At 31.7% G+C, this 18,940-nt stretch overlaps 5 protein-coding genes and 1 long non-coding RNA gene across 8 annotated transcripts in view; 3 read left to right on the forward strand and 3 right to left on the reverse strand.

The window, feature by feature from the left end:
• LOC109604148 (ankyrin repeat and fibronectin type-III domain-containing protein 1) overlaps nt 1–18,940 on the reverse strand; it is a 51,105-nt gene that overhangs the window by 18,202 nt on the left and 13,963 nt on the right. For both annotated transcript variants that reach the window (XM_049961807.1, XM_049961810.1), the window contains exons 2-3: nt 638–970; nt 429–587 (exon numbers count right to left, since the gene is read on the reverse strand). In XM_049961807.1, the coding sequence (XP_049817764.1) occupies nt 429–587; nt 638–970 (492 nt within the window). The remainder of the gene's footprint in view (nt 1–428; nt 588–637; nt 971–18,940) is intronic.
• LOC109603080 (putative leucine-rich repeat-containing protein DDB_G0290503) lies at nt 2,868–4,792 on the reverse strand. The gene is made up of 5 exons (XM_049961814.1): nt 4,612–4,792; nt 4,503–4,556; nt 4,204–4,446; nt 3,527–4,150; nt 2,868–3,468 (listed from the first exon to the last, which is right to left on the reverse strand). Exons 1-5 carry the CDS (start codon nt 4,688–4,690, stop codon nt 2,999–3,001), a joined length of 1,470 nt encoding a protein of 489 aa, XP_049817771.1. The 5' UTR covers nt 4,691–4,792; the 3' UTR covers nt 2,868–2,998.
• On the forward strand, nt 6,718–9,181 carry LOC109603088 (uncharacterized). 2 transcript variants are annotated; one of them, XM_049961815.1, is made up of 3 exons: nt 6,718–7,465; nt 7,522–7,814; nt 7,915–9,181. In XM_049961815.1, exons 1-2 carry the CDS (start codon nt 6,749–6,751, stop codon nt 7,552–7,554), a joined length of 750 nt encoding a protein of 249 aa, XP_049817772.1. In that variant the 5' UTR covers nt 6,718–6,748; the 3' UTR covers nt 7,555–7,814; nt 7,915–9,181. The 2 variants fall into 2 exon arrangements, with proteins under 2 accessions (XP_049817772.1, XP_019875107.2); XM_020019548.2 differs by having other exon boundaries at nt 6,722–7,465.
• Nucleotides 9,868–13,091, forward strand: LOC109603098 (probable DNA double-strand break repair Rad50 ATPase). Its single transcript, XM_049961812.1, has 2 exons — nt 9,868–9,917; nt 10,034–13,091. Exon 2 carries the CDS (start codon nt 10,036–10,038, stop codon nt 12,994–12,996), a length of 2,961 nt encoding a protein of 986 aa, XP_049817769.1. The 5' UTR covers nt 9,868–9,917; nt 10,034–10,035; the 3' UTR covers nt 12,997–13,091.
• On the reverse strand, nt 16,128–17,188 carry LOC126264324 (uncharacterized). Its single transcript, XR_007547077.1, has 2 exons — nt 16,980–17,188; nt 16,128–16,530 (listed from the first exon to the last, which is right to left on the reverse strand). It is a non-coding gene; the product is annotated as an uncharacterized LOC126264324 (long non-coding RNA).
• LOC126264323 (uncharacterized) lies at nt 17,573–18,459 on the forward strand. The gene is made up of 2 exons (XM_049961817.1): nt 17,573–18,112; nt 18,165–18,459. Exons 1-2 carry the CDS (start codon nt 18,099–18,101, stop codon nt 18,412–18,414), a joined length of 264 nt encoding a protein of 87 aa, XP_049817774.1. The 5' UTR covers nt 17,573–18,098; the 3' UTR covers nt 18,415–18,459.

Below are 18,940 nucleotides of genomic sequence, written 5' to 3' on the forward strand. Positions count from 1 at the left end.
TATTATCCTTTCATATTTGGGATAATGGACTGTTTGTTCACAGAAAACTGGGGGTGGAAGTTTAGTCTTGTTAATGTTTCACGTTATTAATTGCGGAGCAGCGTGTTTCACTTTTATGAATGGGGAACTTCTCAACTGACTTGGAGACTAATTCTAAACTTTCGAGGATTATTACGCTTATCCTCACTGTAAAACTTTTTAAATTGTATAATTTTTTCATGTGACCATTAAATTTTTAAATTATTAGATATCGCCAACTTGAATCAGAGTTAAATTGAACTAGTTTCGTCAGATGGCAGCACTAAGTTCCCCTTTTAAGACGCAACCAACAACGCACGAAATACATTTCCGCATGTCGAATTGAATTAACTCTGTTTCTCTTTCCATTTTCATCCAACTAATGTGTTTTATCGATTGTTCGAACCCACCTTTCCCAACTCAACCTTCTGGTCACGTTCTGATCGTCCGTAGTATTTTTAGAGCCGCCCTGACTTAACAGCCTGCTAATCTTGTAAAGTGCTGTGTTGCTGGTTCCAGGACTCGAGATTCTTAAAGCCCTGGCTGCCACCACGTGCGGTGCGGGCACTCTAAAATTAAAAACTCTACAATCCTATCTTCAATGAGCCCGAAAACGTACCTAAGCAGTAGAGTGCCATCGGATCCTCGTTCCGGACCATAATTTCCACTTCCGCATAACCTACTGACCGCCGACTTCCGTCTCATGTCCAAGGCAACGGTATCATCGCGACTGAATGACATTCTGGAGGTGTGGAATCTGGAATGGCTACTGGTTTGCGGTTCAACGTTGTAATTGCCCAATTGAGCTTGGATTATGTTCACGCCTGGAACTACAATTGCCGGCAAGGTTCTTGATCGTAAAAGGGGTGGTGGTTTCCTGGCGTTGCGGCCTGTACTTTCTAAACCCGCGCAAGAGGTTCGTTGGTCTGTTCTGGACATCGCCAATTGCGCACTGAAAACAATATAATCATTTTGAGTTTCATTCTTATAGTTTGAAGTGTAACGTTTATATCATTTTATTAAATAAAACAACAACATTATTTCTAAACTGTTTATTTATTTAACATTGATTCTACAAGTTTGAGCTTCTTAATAGCTTGTTCTTTCTCCAAAATAATGTCAGGATACAAAATGGTGTTGATACCATCTAATTTCTCCAAAAATTTCATCAGTTTCTCTTCAATCTTTTGAATTTCTTCTCCATTTAATTCTTTAATTTCTTGTTCAATTGTATTCAAACATTTACATATTGTTTGTATTTCAAATTTGGCTTTTGCGATTGGATTGTTTTTAGTTTCATCCGGTTCTTCCACTTTTGATTTAAGTTTAGTTATTAGTTTTCGAGTTTGCTTGATCAAATTTACTCTTTCAGTATTGTTTATGTCTGTTTGGAACAGTTTTAGTTGTATTATTATTGATTTTAGTTTTTCCGCTAACTTATCATAATTTGAATCATGTTTTGATCCAACAAAAGATTCAACGTCTTTGTTTAACATACTCAATAATTTTGGTGTAGACTCCAAAATTGTTTCTTCATCATCTGAATAATCACCTTTTTGTAATTCAAACAGTTGGTTAATTATATTATTTATTAATATAGTTTCTTGGTAAACATTTTTAGGAAATTCAAGTTTTTGAATATTTTCTTTTATGCTATTTGCATTACAGTTGCCTACATGAGTTAATAAATCACTTAACAAATTCAAATTTGCATCTAAAATTGTTTTTCTATTATTCAAATTGGTCAAATCTTGTAAATTTTCAATTATTAGATTAATACAACCATGTAAACAGGAACAATTCTTTCTCATTAAAATTTTTACTAATTGCATTTTATTATTTATTCTATTTATGGCAGAATTTTTTGTTTCATAATTAAATTTTGTGATTTTGTCACTCTTTTTAAATATTTTATTTTTATTGTCGTTTGTGGCGTTTAGCAATTTACAAATATTTTGACGTACACTAAAATCTGTTATTTTACTCATTAATTTGACTTGTTCATAGTAAAAATTGTCGCTATCCACAAGTTTAAATAATTTTTGTAAAGATGTTTGATAAGTCTCTTCTAAAAATAACAATATTAACATTTATAAATACATTTAATAAATTGTTTTTACCTGAGTTCATTTTATCCCACCTACTTGCACTCAATCATTACATATAACTGTGTTCAAATATTCGATAAGAAAGATAAATGAAATTTATCTCAATTAATATTATTTTAAATTGGTTAAATAAAATAACATATTAAAATATGTTATTTTTTTATTTTATCATATTAAATATAACATAAATTTGTTGATTTCGTCGATCAGTTGCCTTTTTCGTACATTCATATAAAGATTTTTAATCGTATCAATCTTGTCCACACACACTGTTATCGTTTAGAAATTGGTCGTTTCATTTAAACTTATTATAATCTTCTTTGTGGGAATTTCTAGTTTCTCTTCAACTTTTCTATTATTTTTTCTTTGGTTGTTGATTGCTCAATTGTTGAAGTAAATGTCGTAGTTCACTAATATAGTTTGTTCTTTGTTGAATTTTTTAATTGGATGATTATTTATCGTTCATCAATATTAACAAACTATTTCATTGACAAATTTATTGATTTATTCAATTCTAAAATAAAATAAAAGTAAAATGAAAAGTGTAATTGATACGTTCTATTGAATATTTTTTTAAGAACATATCAGTTTCATATAATTTAAGTAATGATTCATTGGTTAAAATTAGTTTTTTATTTTTCTTTTTTAAATCATTAAGTAAAATACAAATTTTTTCACGTAACCTTAAATTTTTAATGTTACTCATTAACTTTACTTGATCATAATAACAATTGTCGCTACCAAAAAGTCGGTATAATTTGGTGACATATAGGGTAAATTTTATGTAAAAAAATCTGTATTTATTTTATTTGGAGAAAATATGGCATAAGTACTAAACACACATATAGATAGAATATATATAATATATAATTTTAATGCTTTGAATCCAAGATATCAAAAATTTTGTCAAGCTCTTTTACAACTTGTTTCCTTTGATTTCTCAAGGCAGAATATTTAAAAATGTCAATATTGTCCATCTCTTGATATAATTCTATTAAACGATGCTCCAAATTTTCTGATTCTTTTTGGTTGTTCCCACCAAAATTCTCAATTACAAGTTTCAATTGGGTTGCCTTTTTATTTATATTTTGAAGTTTCTTTATTATTACGTCTTCTGATTTTTCTTCATTTGCTTTCATTATTAACTGTTCCAACAACTGCCTTAAATTAGCAACATAATTATCGATAACATTTGAATTTATCGATTTATTATTTTTCAATTGTATAATGGCACTTCTTATACTGTTGTCGATATAAGTGAACTGCGGATCATTTCTAAATCCATCGAACTCCTTAATTTGACTTTTGAATGAGTTAATTTGTTTATCTATCATTTTCATCTCTAAAACATAAAGTAGTTAAAATTTGATTAATATTATTAAGAAAAATTAAAGAAGTACCTTGTGTTTTTTCATGTTTTCGTTCCTCGTTCAAATTAATCTTTTCATTATTAGATTGATTTTCTGTCATATTAATATTAAAATTAATTTCACGATAAATATCCGGTAAAACTTGTACAGCTTTCTCTTTGCCAAACTCCTTTATCATTTCCAAAATTTGATTAGTTTGTTTGATTTTCTTAATTACTCTTTTCTTTTGCTGTTTCAAATTAGGATATTCAACGGAATCGATTTTATCCACTTCCGTGAGCAACTGCATTAGACTAGTACTTAGATACAGATACTCTTTTTCATCAGTTCCCGAAAACTCGTTAACTTCTTTTTGTAACGTAGTTGTCATATTTTCTATAGTATATAGTTTCTTGTACAGCTTTTTGATGACGCCATTTTCGGATTCATCTTTCAAATTGTCCGCTTTATTATTTAATTCAATTAGTAACTGTCTTAGTTCTTTAATATAATTGTCAAAGTAGAGGTTTGGTTTTGTTTCGTTTTCATTTTTCAATTGAACGATCGCATTTCTTATACCGTCGTCAATTCTAACGAACTCTGGGTCTTGTTTCTCTCCTTCAAATTTTTGAATGCGTTCTTTGAACCCATTTATCATTTCAATAATGTTTTGTTCTAAAAAAATAATGATTAACCTAGACAATGATTTTGTAAAACAATTCAATTACCAATTGCGTCTTGCTTTAGTTTTTGTTTCTTCTCCAATGTCATACAAGTATCATCTGTTGGGGGAAAAGGAGGTGAATCTGAAGGTCTCGACAGTTTTCTTTCATCACCTCGTAATTGAGATTTTCTTTGCAACTTAATGTTATCTTTCTTTGGATTAGAACAAGTTGTGAGAGGTGGAGGTGGACGAGCAGGAGGTTTCTTTTTGTTTATAGCTGGTTTACTATTTTGAATCGTTTTTGGCTCTGAAATATACATGAAATTAACCATAATAGTTATTGTTAATGATAGATACAATTACGTTTAGGATTTCCTGGTCTATTTGTTTTCGTTAATGCACGAGCAATTTGCTCACCTGTGAAAATACGAATGTTCTTACATTGGATTTTGTAAATGATATTTACAAATACCTGAAGAGTTTCCTGTATATGTACTTCTTCTAACACTCACATTACTTTTCGGCGGTAAGAAACAATCGAACCACCCCATGGTTAACGTTAATAAAACAAATTAAATTGAAAGCATAATCAGACATTATCAGATAGTTTCAAGATAAATAAATCTTTATCAGTAATTTATTAATAAAATCTAATTTCAATATGTTTTCGATACTTAACTATAAACTATTTTATCAAATTAAACAATGAAACCTAGTTATTAATAGTATAATTATTTCGATACAATGGACACAATTTATGACACATGACGTACTTTAAAAATGTCAGTGTGCCATAAATCGGACTCTAACGAAACTAGCGGCAAAATCTTCAAAGAGATTGAATCAATACGAAAGGATGTCGAGGAAATTGAAAGGCAAATCAATAATTTAGAAATTTGTGAGTTAAAATCGAAGCAAAAGAAACTTGAGGAGTTGCTGATACAAAAGACCTTGGCTTTGGATAGAACTGAGACGAATGGCGATCATAGAATCAGGGAGCGTAGACGCAGTGCAATATTGTACATACAGAGATGTCTGAGCTTAATGGATTCAAGACTGTCATAATTTATTTGTAAAGGAGAAAATAAATCAATTTCAAATTACTGGTGAAATTTGTTGTTGTATTACTTCTTGAGTTTTTTGGATTCAAGTATTTTTGAAGCTGTTTGATTATTTTCATAACTTGCTTTTTGTGTGGTCTTAATTCAGGATACTTATTTGGGTGTTTAGACTGTAGTCAAAGAAAATATACTTTTTTATTAATGCTACGTCAACATTTAATTTTGTCGTTTCATTTTATATATATATTATTTTTTGAGCATTTTATTAATTAAATCATCTCTAGTCAATTGTGATTTATTTTTTATAATTTAAATTATTCAAAATGTCTCTTATCTGTTGTATGTAATTGACATTAAATCTGTAATTAGTAAATATGTTATTTTCTTCATATCGAAATTTAAAAGTTTAAATCCCCGTTTTCTTTTTTCTTGTCCTCTAAAATGTTATTTTCTATTTCACAAGACTAACCGTTATTTTCGTCCACATTTTCCTCATTATTTATTTGTTGACTTGATAGGTCATTATTTCTACTTGAAATTTACTAACGTACTGAAATTTACTAAGTCAATCTAATTTCAATATGAATAATTACCCTTTTCTTATTTCCTCATCTTCTATTATTATTTTTATTTATTTTCCTTGTAGTTTTTCATCTAATCATCTTTTAGAGGTTTTTTTACAAAGATTTTGGACTCCTCTCATTCTTTCCTCGTTAGTCTCGAATGTGTATTTCTCTTTAAGTAGTTTTTGATATTTTTTTCTTATTTCACTATTCTATTACTAATATACATCTTCTCAGAGATTTCTTCAGTTTTGTTATATATTTTTTGTTCTTCCACTACTAGTTTCCTCCTAATTCTATAAGTTTTTCAAATTTCTTGTAGGATGTAGTTTTTTTAGTAATTGCTCCTTCTTTAATATTTTATTGAATATTTTCATACTTACAAATTGAATTATTCAAATTGCTTTCATTGATTTCCTGTCCATTGTGCACAACTGCAACTTTTAACAAGATGTTAAAATATGTTAAATATATATAGTGAAAATAGTTTTTCAATACATATTACTTATTTCGACAAGTGGTTTCAATTTGTATGCTTTATTTTGTTTTCATATGTTGGTTATCACTCCTTTTTCACTAGTAGTCCGTTTGCAACAATTTAAACATTAGACATGAACTAAGCAAATAAAAGAATTACTATTATATATTTTTATATTATTTTTTTTAGAAAATCCTTTCTTAATTTTGTAAATACATCAATTATATAGATCGTAATTGAAATGACCAACTATAGTTTTACAGCTCAATTAGTTTTTTTAATTACCTACAATGGTAAGAATTAGTTCTGGAAAATCATTGAAATTTGTGTTTGTGTCAAAATCCTTGCCACCATCAAAATACAATAAATACTCTATATGATTTTGCTGATTTTGAAATTGTTCCCTATATCAGCAAGGTTATTCAAATAGATAACCGTAGCAATATAGATAAAAATACTTTGTATACAGTCAAAAATCGTAGGTTATGTTAACTGGGCGGTGATATAATGGACATAAGCAAATTGGTAAAATCCGGTTACCAAAACTTGGTACAGTGCACCAACGAGCTGGAATCAGCAGTCCGTTCATCTCTAGAAAATATCTACGAAAGAATCAAGCAGGGCAATTATGACGTGGAAAAAGCCAAAGATCAGCATTACAAAGAAATCCTGCAAAGTATATCAACCATCAAACTCCAACTGGACAACATCAAAGACCACAACAAAAGGCTAATCTACTTGAACTCGGTAAAATGTCTGGATGAAAAAGAGAAAGCGAGGTACAGTTACGTACAGGATCGCGTTAGGAATATATCTCGTAGTGAACAAAATCTGAGTAAAATTCACCTGAAGGAGCAGCGGAAAACGATACTCGGTTCGAGCAGGTACTTGAACGTATGGGAGGAGATTTTGGATAACAGCGAAACGAATTCCTTAACCGTGAAGCAAAGGAACAAGGAGAACGCGAGGAAGAAGAATAAATTTGTTTCAACCACCTTTGAACCATTCCTGGAAGATCAAAGTAAAACTTCTTCTGACACATCAAGCGACGAGCACGACTACGATGAAATTTACGAAGAAGATGAAATATATGAAGAAGAAGATGATAAGAGAATAAGTTTGATCAAAAACGAAGACGCAATTTCCGCCCAAGTGGATTTGTATGTTAGCAGGGAACAGCTTAACGAAACTACGGATGACAAACCAAAAATTGTCGGATATATTGTATGAACGACTGTTTGAAGGTTTTCCGGTTTGTTTAATTGTTGTTGTTGTTGCAGATTAAAGGTGGCAGTGCTGCAGAGGAATCGTGATTTTTTTAAAATATCACTCAGACTGATGCTAAAATAAATAGTCGTAAATCGTTTGTAGTTTTGTGTATATAAGGTTGCCAACATTAAATTGCCGAAATGCCCTAGATAAGATAAGATGAACGCACCTGTGTTATCTTATTCATTCACATCTGTGATAACCCAGTAAAAGTCAGTAATAAGCCATGCATTAATATTAATTATTTATTAAACATATAAGAACTGTTTTAAAGTGATTTAAATAGTAAGTGATCATTAAAAATGTAAGTACAACCTTAGTATACATTTTAAATCATTTTAGAAGTGCTGAGAAAAAAATCAGGCATGGGTGTTGTCATAGATAACGATTTATTATTGTTTTAGTAATTAATATGGGAAACACAACATCAAAAAATAACTTAGATCGAAGAAATACTGTTTTAAGGCGAAGTCAGACTAAAAAGAACCAAGACATTCTGAAAAAACTGGAGAAGCTACAAAATGACATAACAAAGTTCAAGGGCACGGAATCGGATGAATCCTACGAGAGACTCAAACTAAGATTAGACAATATCAGAAAAGAACACCAGAAATTAGGTCAACAAATACGTCCTGAACTGAAGAGGAACTTCAAAGCGGAAGAGGAAAAATTAAAATCTACAGAAGAATATCTCGTTAATAAACTACAGTCTAACAAAGAGAAACATGAAGCGAAATCGAAGAAAACAGAGAATAAAACAGAGGATGAAGCACAAAGTCAGGTGAACTCAATACTCTCCGAAGAGCACAAAGATGAAGAACAAGAATTGGAACAAACCACAGACAAGAGAAAAACAGTGGAGTTGACCAGTGTTCGTGTGGAACCAATTGAACCCACGAATGAAGAACCTACGTCTCCAACAATTCAAGAAAAGCGCAAGTCTATCTTTAAAATGGGAATACCGGTCATGAACTTGACACCAGAACTACTAAAAAAACAATTGGAGAAGCGCAAATCGAAGGTCAGCTTTTCGGACAACTCACTGGAGAACAAGAATAGTAACATTGAAGAACAACTGGACAATATCATCGAAAAGATGCGCAACATCGAGCTGAACATTAACAAATTCGAGGATAGGAAGGGTAGTTTGGCCTATAATCGAGTTCTGGAAGACCTGATGATCTGCCAGACGGATCTTAAGCAACTGGAGATCAATCCCGATGTCAACACTAAGTGGAGGGATGCTATGAGATATTTTGATAGTCTGAGGTCTTTTTTGGATGAAAGGGCCGTTGAAAATGTCCGCAATTCGAATTACTATTACAACAATAGAGCCAGCCAATATAAGAGCACTGAACAATTAGCTGATGCCATTAGTCATATGTCAGAGGGGACGCTAGTTTAAATTTACCAATTAGTTAAGTTTTATTAGCTTCCGTTTAATTTTGTTTGAGCTTTTATTTATATTTTTTCTATAAGTTTGTACTGTCATTAATTTGATTATAAGTATTTTTTGATGTTAATAAGTATTTACTAATTTCAAATTTAAAATCATATACATTATTGGACTTATTTATAATTATACTAATCGCGTTTGAATCTTATTCTTTTATTAAATAAGTGATTGGTTTGGAATGTTATATACTACTGCAGTTATTAAATTGTATTTAAATTTAATTAACGGTAAATTATTAATGTTAAGTATTTTAAATAAAACGTTTTTTACTCTATTTGTTTGAATTATTTAATGTAAAAAATTTGATATTGTATTATCGATATAATTTATAAGGAATTTAATACCAATTTAAACAGTAATAAGGAAAAGTTTGTTGATTAACTATAATATGTATTTTGATGTTTTTGTTATTGTAAGTTAATAATTTAATATATTTACAGTTAAATAACATTTGTATTTATTAATCATTTGATAAAAGCATATAAAATTTCAAAGGTTTTCTAATTAACTTTTAATAAAAATAAATGAAATGTAAATTTAGTCAATTTGAGCCTAAAAAATTAATATATTATTTATCATAATTCTGATAAAACAATTATTTCCGAACCAAATCAAACAAAAACATGAGATAAGAAACACCAAGCGCAAACGTTCTTCGAACGGCGGAACAGTTGTCTATTACATGTTTGTAAACAAATTTAGAAAAACAGCAATCAACGCATCGCTGTTTGTATTTGTCTTAACGAACTTAAATAAACCGAAGCGACATTATATATTATTTTTTTTAAAACTAGGCCACGAGAATTAACAAACGCTCGCTATTGAATCATACTTATTTATCTTATCAGTTTATCTCAGTCCGTCGTTTCGACATATAATTTTTAGTAACAAGGTGTACAATGCCGTGATGTGGTGAAATTTCCATTGTGCGTTTAACAAAAAATCTAACTGGTAAGACACTTTTCTAGTCACAATGAATTAACCTTAATTGAACTGCGTTCCATGTGTTGTGACGTCGTTATCACTTATCTGTTATTGCCTTGCTTCAATATGTTCATATTTTCCAGCAATGGGCAACAATAATTCCACCCAGAAGTTACAGTTGCTCGAGCAAAAGGCTACGTCAATTTATGAAAGCTTCAACCTTTCTAACGGCCAGATACGAAAGGAGGACTGTCTGGAGCTCCTCAAAAAAGTATCGCAGGACGCCGTAAAGCTTAAGGGTGCGAAACGTAGCGCTGTCGACGCCCTCCTGAGCCTCATAGATGACTACCGACGTAATATCATATCAACGCAACAAAATGAACGCAGAGTGTCCACCTTCACCGACAGTAGCAGTTTTGTAGCCCTGCCTTTGAACAGTCGCAAAAGTCGAGTTTCTAAAAACCTCGAGTTGATCTCCAAAAGGATGCTGACGACCCAACAACCCACCATGAAAGAGATTCAGAACAAAATCCCTAGTCTCAAGCAAGAGATCCAAACCGCCATCAACAACAACAACGCCAGGTCGCTCAGAACTTTAGAAAGAACAATCAAGCTTCTCTCAACTGATCTACAAATGATACAAGTTACCCCTATGACCCAAATACAAGAAACCCACGAAGATATTCAGAAACAGCTCACAACTGCTTATGCTCAAGTGACGAAAGCGTTGAAGGAGTTGTCCAGAATTCCCGAGCACGACCAGAAGAGTTCCATCAGATCCGCTACCAAAAAGGAATTAGAAACAATGGAGAAAAACGTGGACGAACAGAACATACTTCTAGAAACCGCCCTTAAAACCGATAACTCTCTCCTACTCAAACATGTGTTTGGAAAGATTGAAGAGTTCAGTCAGCAGTTGGCGGCATTAGATGATCATCCGAAGAAGAAACGTTTGCTAGATAAAATTGAGAATATGAGGATAAAAACAAACGACAGATTGGAACGTTATACAATTGCGAATCGTTTGTCCGAACATGAAAAAGATTTCAACACGATAAAAAAGAAGAAACACGATGAAGAAGCAAAAAAACTTATGGAGAATCTTCGTAGACACATCGAAGACATTCCAGATAAAACCGAGGACACGATCAAACGTAAAAAACGACTTTTGAAAGAAGTCAACGACTACATTGTTCAACTAAGCAACGAATTAGACGCGGAAGTAAAACTAAGAAAGTCTGACACGATGCAATCCATGGAAGATTTATTAAAGACGTGGAATGACAACAAGGAGGCAATGAAGAATGCAAGTAGCGTAGATGAAGCTAAACACTTATTTCAAACATTGAACCAGTTCGAAAGTGCGATAAGAGAAGTAAAGCAGTCAATTGAGTCAAAATTTAATATTAGAGAAGCCAGGAGAAGCTCCGTTCGCAGCTACACCAGTTCCACACTTGTAAAAGCTAAAGCTAAAATTTATAATATTCCAGTTGATGATGTTAAAGAACCTATGAACGTTGCTGTGCAACTACAAGCTGATAAAAAAGTAGAGGTGTTGAATGAGATCAGAAATATTCAAGCGAAATTCAATTTCTTAAGAGATAAAATTAGTAAGGAACCCTCCAACGAAGCGTATAAAATAAAACTACAAAGTTATTATGACAGATTGGAAGACTTTGTAAATTGGCCGAACGAAAACGTGTCAGAAAAAGCAAAAAGCTTGAGGGAAGAAATGTACGTGCAACTCTCGAACTTCAAACGCCATTCAGAGAACCGTAAAAGCGCTTTGTTGAGAATATCTGTTGAAGCTTCATTGGAAAAACTCATGGATATACAATCATGTGTCGTATCCATAGAATACGAGTTACCTAAAAACATGGATAATCTTCCCATATTAAGAGAGTTTAAGGAAACTTTATTGTTCCAAAAAGGCAAGCTGGAGAAGGTAAAAGTTAATCCTCATTACGATATGATTCGTCAGTCTAAAGAAACAGTTTTGGATAAAATTAACTGTTGCTTGGAAACAATAGAACGAAGACTCAGTTGCGAAACAGTTAAGAATGAAGAAGCTCAGGCTCAAGGTGAAGCTTTGAGAACCGAACTGACAAAGCTTAAAGAGCAAATTAGAAGATTCACAGGTGGACACAAAAATGTACTCTATAACACAATAGAAAAGAAGATGAACAAGCTTTTAGTGGATGCAAATGAATGTTTCAGCGATGAAGAATCGAGAAAAGAAGTAGTCTCAGACATCGAAAAACACTTGAAAATCTTGGAACAACGATCGACTAAACCACAGTCATTTAGGCAAAGTCTTAATTCAGAATCGCTCCTGAAGCTGGATAAGAAGAGGGAAAAGATTGAAGCCCAATTATTAGCAATTAATGAAAGTTTAAGCGGAATTAAAAATGAGATTAGGATCGAGACACCTGATTCTTTAAATGCGAGGCTAAACTTACTTAAGATGGAGCTGGAGCAGCTATTCTTGAAGGTTGAAGACAATCACAAGCAAAAGGTGGTGGAACTCTTGGAAGACATTGAAGGTTGCATCAATTTTGTTTCTAAACGACAGACTACAGAGTCTGCCGAGTATCAAAATATTGACGAGATGATTGCTGCCAAAGTACAGAAACCGAAGAAGAGCCCAGGTGAAGTTACACTGAATCAAATCCAGAAAAATGTATTAAAAGCGAAAGAACAGATTGAAGTGTTTATAGGAGATTATGATGAATACCAGAAATTGGATGATAAACTCTTAAATATAAACGTAGATTTGAGACAGTTAAAGTTTAGTGATGACAAACTAAATACCCAGAAAAAAGAATTGGTAAAAACTTTGGACGATTGTACGAAAATATTAGATAGAAGATGGGAACAAATAGAAGAACTTTGTAAAATTGAAGAAGACATTCAAAAACTACGTGAGAAAAAACCTGATTTAAGTGATGAAAAAATGGTTGAAGGATTAGACCAAGCTTTGACCTCTATGCAAATAAGACTGACTAAAATCGATGTGGATAAAGTGTTAAGGGATCGAAAACATGCCAGTTTTGAGTTTTTGAAAAACTACCTCCAAGCTATTAGAACTCCAGAAACAGAAGTTTGATTGATATTTTAAAATTTTCAAAGATTAAATGTATTTATTTTTTGTAAGTTAGATAGTTTTTTATTTGCATTAAAATAAATTATATATTAGATAAGAAAAAATGTGTCTTTTTTTTTTAATTTTCTCTATATTCAAGGTAATATTCTGATAAATTTCCACGAAACTGATTAACAACAAAATGTTGTGTTTTTAAAATTGAGATTACTTGATAGATTTTTTATATTATCTTATCAATATAATTGTTTCATGTATCATAATAGCCATTAATAATAATCGTTAGTGAGTGTAAAAGTGTTCTAAAATATCAAGTAAGTAATTAAATTTAAATATATAATTAAACAAAACATGTATTTTTAGAAATGGGACAATTAACATCTAAATCATTAATGATTAAAGCTAACCAAGATGATGATTTATTGGCTATACAAAATAAGGCTAGGCTTATATGGAAAGAATACAAACGTTCACATGGAAAAATGGATAAACCATCCATTATTAAATATTTAACAGATTCAGAGGAAAAGGTGACTGAAATATTAAACACTTCCTCTAACCCAATAGCGGTAGATGTTAAAAAATACATAGCAAAAATTAAAATACAATTGTACCTTTTTGACATCGATAATAAGTTGAAGCTATCTGTGCCAGCAATTGAAAGAAACTACGAAACATTGTCTAAAGAAGTTACAGCTGCTGTGAATGACAATGACATGTTAACTGTGTCTACGATAAAAATCGTTTGTTTGGAAATACTTCAATTTTTATGTAATTCAAAAGTCAGAAAAGACACAAAACTTGTTGAGGAACAATTTAAGATGCTTATTAATAGACTAAGTCTTCCCCAAAATTTGAAAAATATACAAAAAAGGATGTGCGATCTAGAATCAACTGTAAATGAGTCTATACAAAATAATAACATAAAATCTTTAAAAACAATACAGAAGATGACGAAACATTTGTATCAAGAACTGCACAAGTTATCAGTAAAACAGGATACGAAACTTTATGACGAATTTCAATTGGCAGAAGGAATATTTTTAAGTTACCAAGACACACTTGAACAAGGATTGAAATCTGTTATTTTTGCAGAACTTCAAAAAATTCAGGATATGTCTGAACTATTAGAGAAACGTATAGATGAAGCAAAAGGGAACGAAATGATATCTTGTGAATTGAGAAGAAATGTGGAAAATTTAGAAAAGGGTTTAAAGAAAATTGACACCACAATTTCTAGCAGTTTGAAGAATAGACAAGAAAAAATTGAAAATATCTTAAAAGTTCTGAGAAATAAAATAGACAACAAAGATAATACAAGTTTGTTTGAGTTTGAGTTTGACCTAAACGAAAGTCGCGCAGAGGCTAAACAGGAAGCAAAAAATGTCAATGTGGAAGGAGCACAAACTAGTGTACATATATTTAACGGAATTGTCACAACAAACAATGATTCGATAATAGAAGAGGAAACAAAATTGAAATTTGAAAATTTAAAAAGAAAAATTTGTTCAATTGGTGCACAAATATCACAAAACACATTAGACAAGGGAAGTAAACACCAACTGCAAGAAATCCATGATCAACTCTCAGATTACTTAAAATGGTCCGATGAGAAAGTTATTGCGAACGCTCGCAACCTAAGGGCGGAGGTTCGAGAATTGTTAACCAAAGATTGCGACATCGGCAATCTGAAAACCACGAAAGAAAAAATAAAAAACGCAGAACATGCAGCTCTGAACATTGAACAACAACTGGAAGACAAACACAGTTCACTTGAACTTCGAATGTATAAAGAAGAGTTGGAAGGAGTCAGAACTGAGTTGTACAAAATTGGAAACTATTTGCAAGATGAAGAGATTGTTAAAGCCAAAGGTGTTGCTTTGGAAAAGGTTAATGAATGTTTAAAAATGGTCAATGATCAAATCTTCGCAATTGAAGGAGTGCCGGATGAGTTAGTAGAAATAGAGAAAAATGTGAATCAGTGTCAAAACACCATTATTAAAAAGATTGACGATATTAGTATTTTGATGAAATGCAAAGATGATTTAAGAGTTTACGAGTATAAATTGTCAAAAATTAATGTTTTGAATAAAAAACATAATATTAAATCAGTAAAGGACAAAATTAGACAAAACATAAAAAGGTTAATAAATATAGTTGACTCGAAACTGGAAACAGTCAATGAACAAAAAATTATTATGGCATTGACTATAATTAAAGACAAAATTGTGACAGAAGTAATTAAAGATACTCATGCCAGAATCTACGAACGTGAATTAAAAAGATATAGGAAAGATATAGGTGATGGCTCATTAACTGTTATTGAAGCTATTGAGGATTGTTCGAGAAACCTTGAAGAAAACCAAAGAATAACGAAAATGGAAAAAGAAATTCATCATCTTATTGAAAATAATGGTGCCTCAAATCAACTTATAGTTTATAAAAACCAATTAACAGATTTGAAAGTTTTAAGTAAGTTTAGCGAAAATAGGCGAAATTCACTTATAAAAATATTAACTAGCGAATTAGAAGCTCGTGAAACTAAAACTACCATAAAAATTAACAAAGAAGATGTGGATGTGGTTGCAAAAAGACAACTCGAAAAACTCAATTCGGATTTAAATGAACTGAAACCTACAGTTGAAAATTTTGCTAACGTACAAACGAGCCAAGAGTTCGACGATTTGTTCGAAAAAATCCTGCTCATAAACTACGAAGTGACAAAAAACAACAAGACCAGCAATAAGCTCAGCAAAAAATTATTGGAAGAGACGGAAAAATATTCAGCTTTATTGAAAAAAAGGATGTGGCAGTATGAAACTTTGGTCGATATCGAGAACAAAGTAGAAAAGTTGAAAGAAAAACATTTGGAAGATTTGGAAGATAGGAACGAGGTTGAGGATTTGGTGGACGATTTGGAATTATTGTTAGGGAAGCTAGAAAAACTAGAAGTAATCCCTTGTCTGGAGGAACGAAAAAAGAAAACCATTCAAATTATCAACAAATACATTGAGCAGCTCAATGATGTTGAAGACAGTTTCGGTACAGAAGTTTAAGAACGTTTTTTTGTGATTTTAATAAAATAATTATTAGAACTTGCATTTTATTTAAGGTTTTGAACAAAATAATAGTAGAAGCCGTTGAAAAATTGTATATTTCAGTTTATACAAAACTACATAGGTATGTACATATAAAACAGTTTTATAACATTGTAAAAAAGCGGTAAAAAATGCTCCAGTAACATTTAGTACTTGTTTCTTTTTGTGTGTTCATAGAACTCTTCATCGTCGGTGGGTTGTTTGTATGGGGCGGGAAAAATCACTTCAGGTTCGTACAATACTCGACTCTGATTCTCTACATCGGTTACGGTTATAGTTGGCAACATTTGTATTAGTTTCTCTGTCAGATTCACCTTAGCATTCCTCAAAACGATTTTTTTACCGTTCAACCAGACTACCATGTCGCCCGGATTTACATCCGAGTCGCTGTCCTCCTCTTGTTGGGCGGCACGCCTCAGTCGTGGAAACGGACATCCCATCACTAAAAACGGTTGTTTATTTAACTTTAAAAATACCATTATAAGAATATTTAATTTTGTTTCGTTGTTAAAAACGAGGCAGGTTTAGCATTTATTACGATAGATGGTAGCACATTGCTAATAAAAGTGATATGCAACCATGCTTCACTCGATTTCTTACTGTTTCATTTAATTTATTTAAGGTTGTAAAAACACCACATACTAAACAGTGAAACAAATCTCACAATCTGGACTGTTTATGTATAGGATCGTAAAGATTGACCCTCGTAATCTGGTTAGCCAGACAAACATAAACACTTGGAATTTATCTCCGGGTTATTTTTAAATCAGTCCAGTCCAGTTCGCACTTAACCTGCACACAATGGTCCGCACACTCGTTTCAAACAGCCCCGTACAACAAAACAACCCCGAATCAAACGTTAAACAATACATATATAAATAAAATTCTCACCCGTGTCCAGAAAAATCGCCACGCGAACGTCCAGCCAATGAACCGCGCGCTGATGCAATAATTAAAGATCTATTTTAAATTTATATAAACAATTTGAGAGGCATTTAAAATATTGCAGTCGAGCATCAGCGTTTGACAGAGTGATTACTTGTTTTTTTCTAACGCGCTTCTTTGCGATCGAGAAAAACTGTTTGTTTATTGTGTACAGGAGGTATAAAATTTAAAAAAAAAAAACTTTGATTATGTATAATGTTATTAATTAATTATTAATACTTACCTTGTCATAATAATATTAGATATATATTTTCGAACATTATTTTATAATCAATAAGAGATTGATTAATTAAACTCACAATCATAAAATATCTACAGTTCAAAAGCCATTGCAACGCGTGACTAAAATGTTTTAAAGTGTGCAAAATTGTTTACAAATTAACAAATTGATAACCAAACCAATTTTTGTTTGGCATATTTTCTAATATGTATTTTAATAATTATTTTAAACTATCACTTAATAAATTCGGTGCTACAAATTAAATTAATATCGTTTAATTCGTTTGGAAACATTGTATCGCGGGCAAAATTTAATTGAAGTTCGTCCCTCATAAAAATTTATGGCGGCTCCAGAAAATTGGTTCTCATCTTATATTGCTTCAGTTAATTAATAATTTAGAAATACCGCGTATTAAAAGCGGGGGACAGTAAGCCATTATCTACGATAAAGGATTTTTAAGTAATAGTAGATAAGTTTGTTCGTTCTAGAGATTATTCGTTATCAACTCGGCTTCTAACTTGTAATGGTCACGTAAACCTAATTAACCGGGAACTTCTTCAGGCGTCGATTCCACACAAATAGGTCACAACAAAATCGATAATGTTACGACAGAAAATTACTTAAGCATCTTATTGTACCCCAAAAAACACATAAATATATATATTTCGGGGGCAATAATTCTTGAACGCTTTGTGTTGTCTTATCGAATTGTTTTATTTGTTCCCAGGGCGAATCGAACTGTCGACAATAATTGAATCACATGCAACGGTATCTAAACACATGACAATCTGATATACGTTATCTATGTTGTTACACAATGCAAAATTATTGTTTGTTTACACGCCATGCCAGCTCAAATGTAAGTACAGCTATAATATTAATTGCTAATAATTAATTAATTAATTATACAGCACATCAGAGATGCAAAATGAATTAAAGCAAATCGAAAATGAGGTCGACAACTTTCAGGAGACGAAAAAAGATCACAGATATCAAATATTGAATTATCAACTGCACGAACTGTGGAACAAGGCGAGAGAAGCGACTGACAGCGAATCCAAGAAGATTTTCATCAAAGATGTCAAATCTGTTCTTAATACGCTGGACCTGAAAGTCATCGAAAACGAAAAAATAGAACGGGATCGTTACTACATTTACTAAAAATGTTGTGTTACTTTTTAAGGTATTAAATTGTTGTAATCGTTACAGCGTATTTAATTTTTCTTCGTTGATGAAGGTAATTAACAAATGAGGCTTATCTTACATTTCGTTTTCAATTAGTTCTTCAAACAGCCAGTGCACGGAAAGCTAAAATAGGTCCGTTAGACCACTTAGTAATTCCCTAATTCAATCACCCGACATCTAAATATAGACGCACTAGATTAAAGTCGATTATATTCCATCGAACATTACGAAATGTGTGCATTAATTTTATTATGTGCGCGTCAAAGGGCGACTTTGTTTAAATTGGGGCGAGTTATTTTAGTTGCATTATGATAGGCAATTTATTCAATTTAATGACCGGGTTTGACGAGTTTAATTTATAGTGACAAACGGCCAGGCCGTAAAACATTGCAGATAAGCCTTTATGCAAATCGACCTAGTTTGTATTCATGTAAAATGTCACACGATCATCGGCCAAACAAAAATCTGATTAACCTTCACGCTCGTTTTTTTTATTCATCTC

Source organism: Aethina tumida, chromosome 1 (genome assembly GCF_024364675.1).
Source record: "Aethina tumida isolate Nest 87 chromosome 1, icAetTumi1.1, whole genome shotgun sequence".
Classification (NCBI taxonomy): Eukaryota; Metazoa; Arthropoda; class Insecta; order Coleoptera; family Nitidulidae; genus Aethina; species Aethina tumida.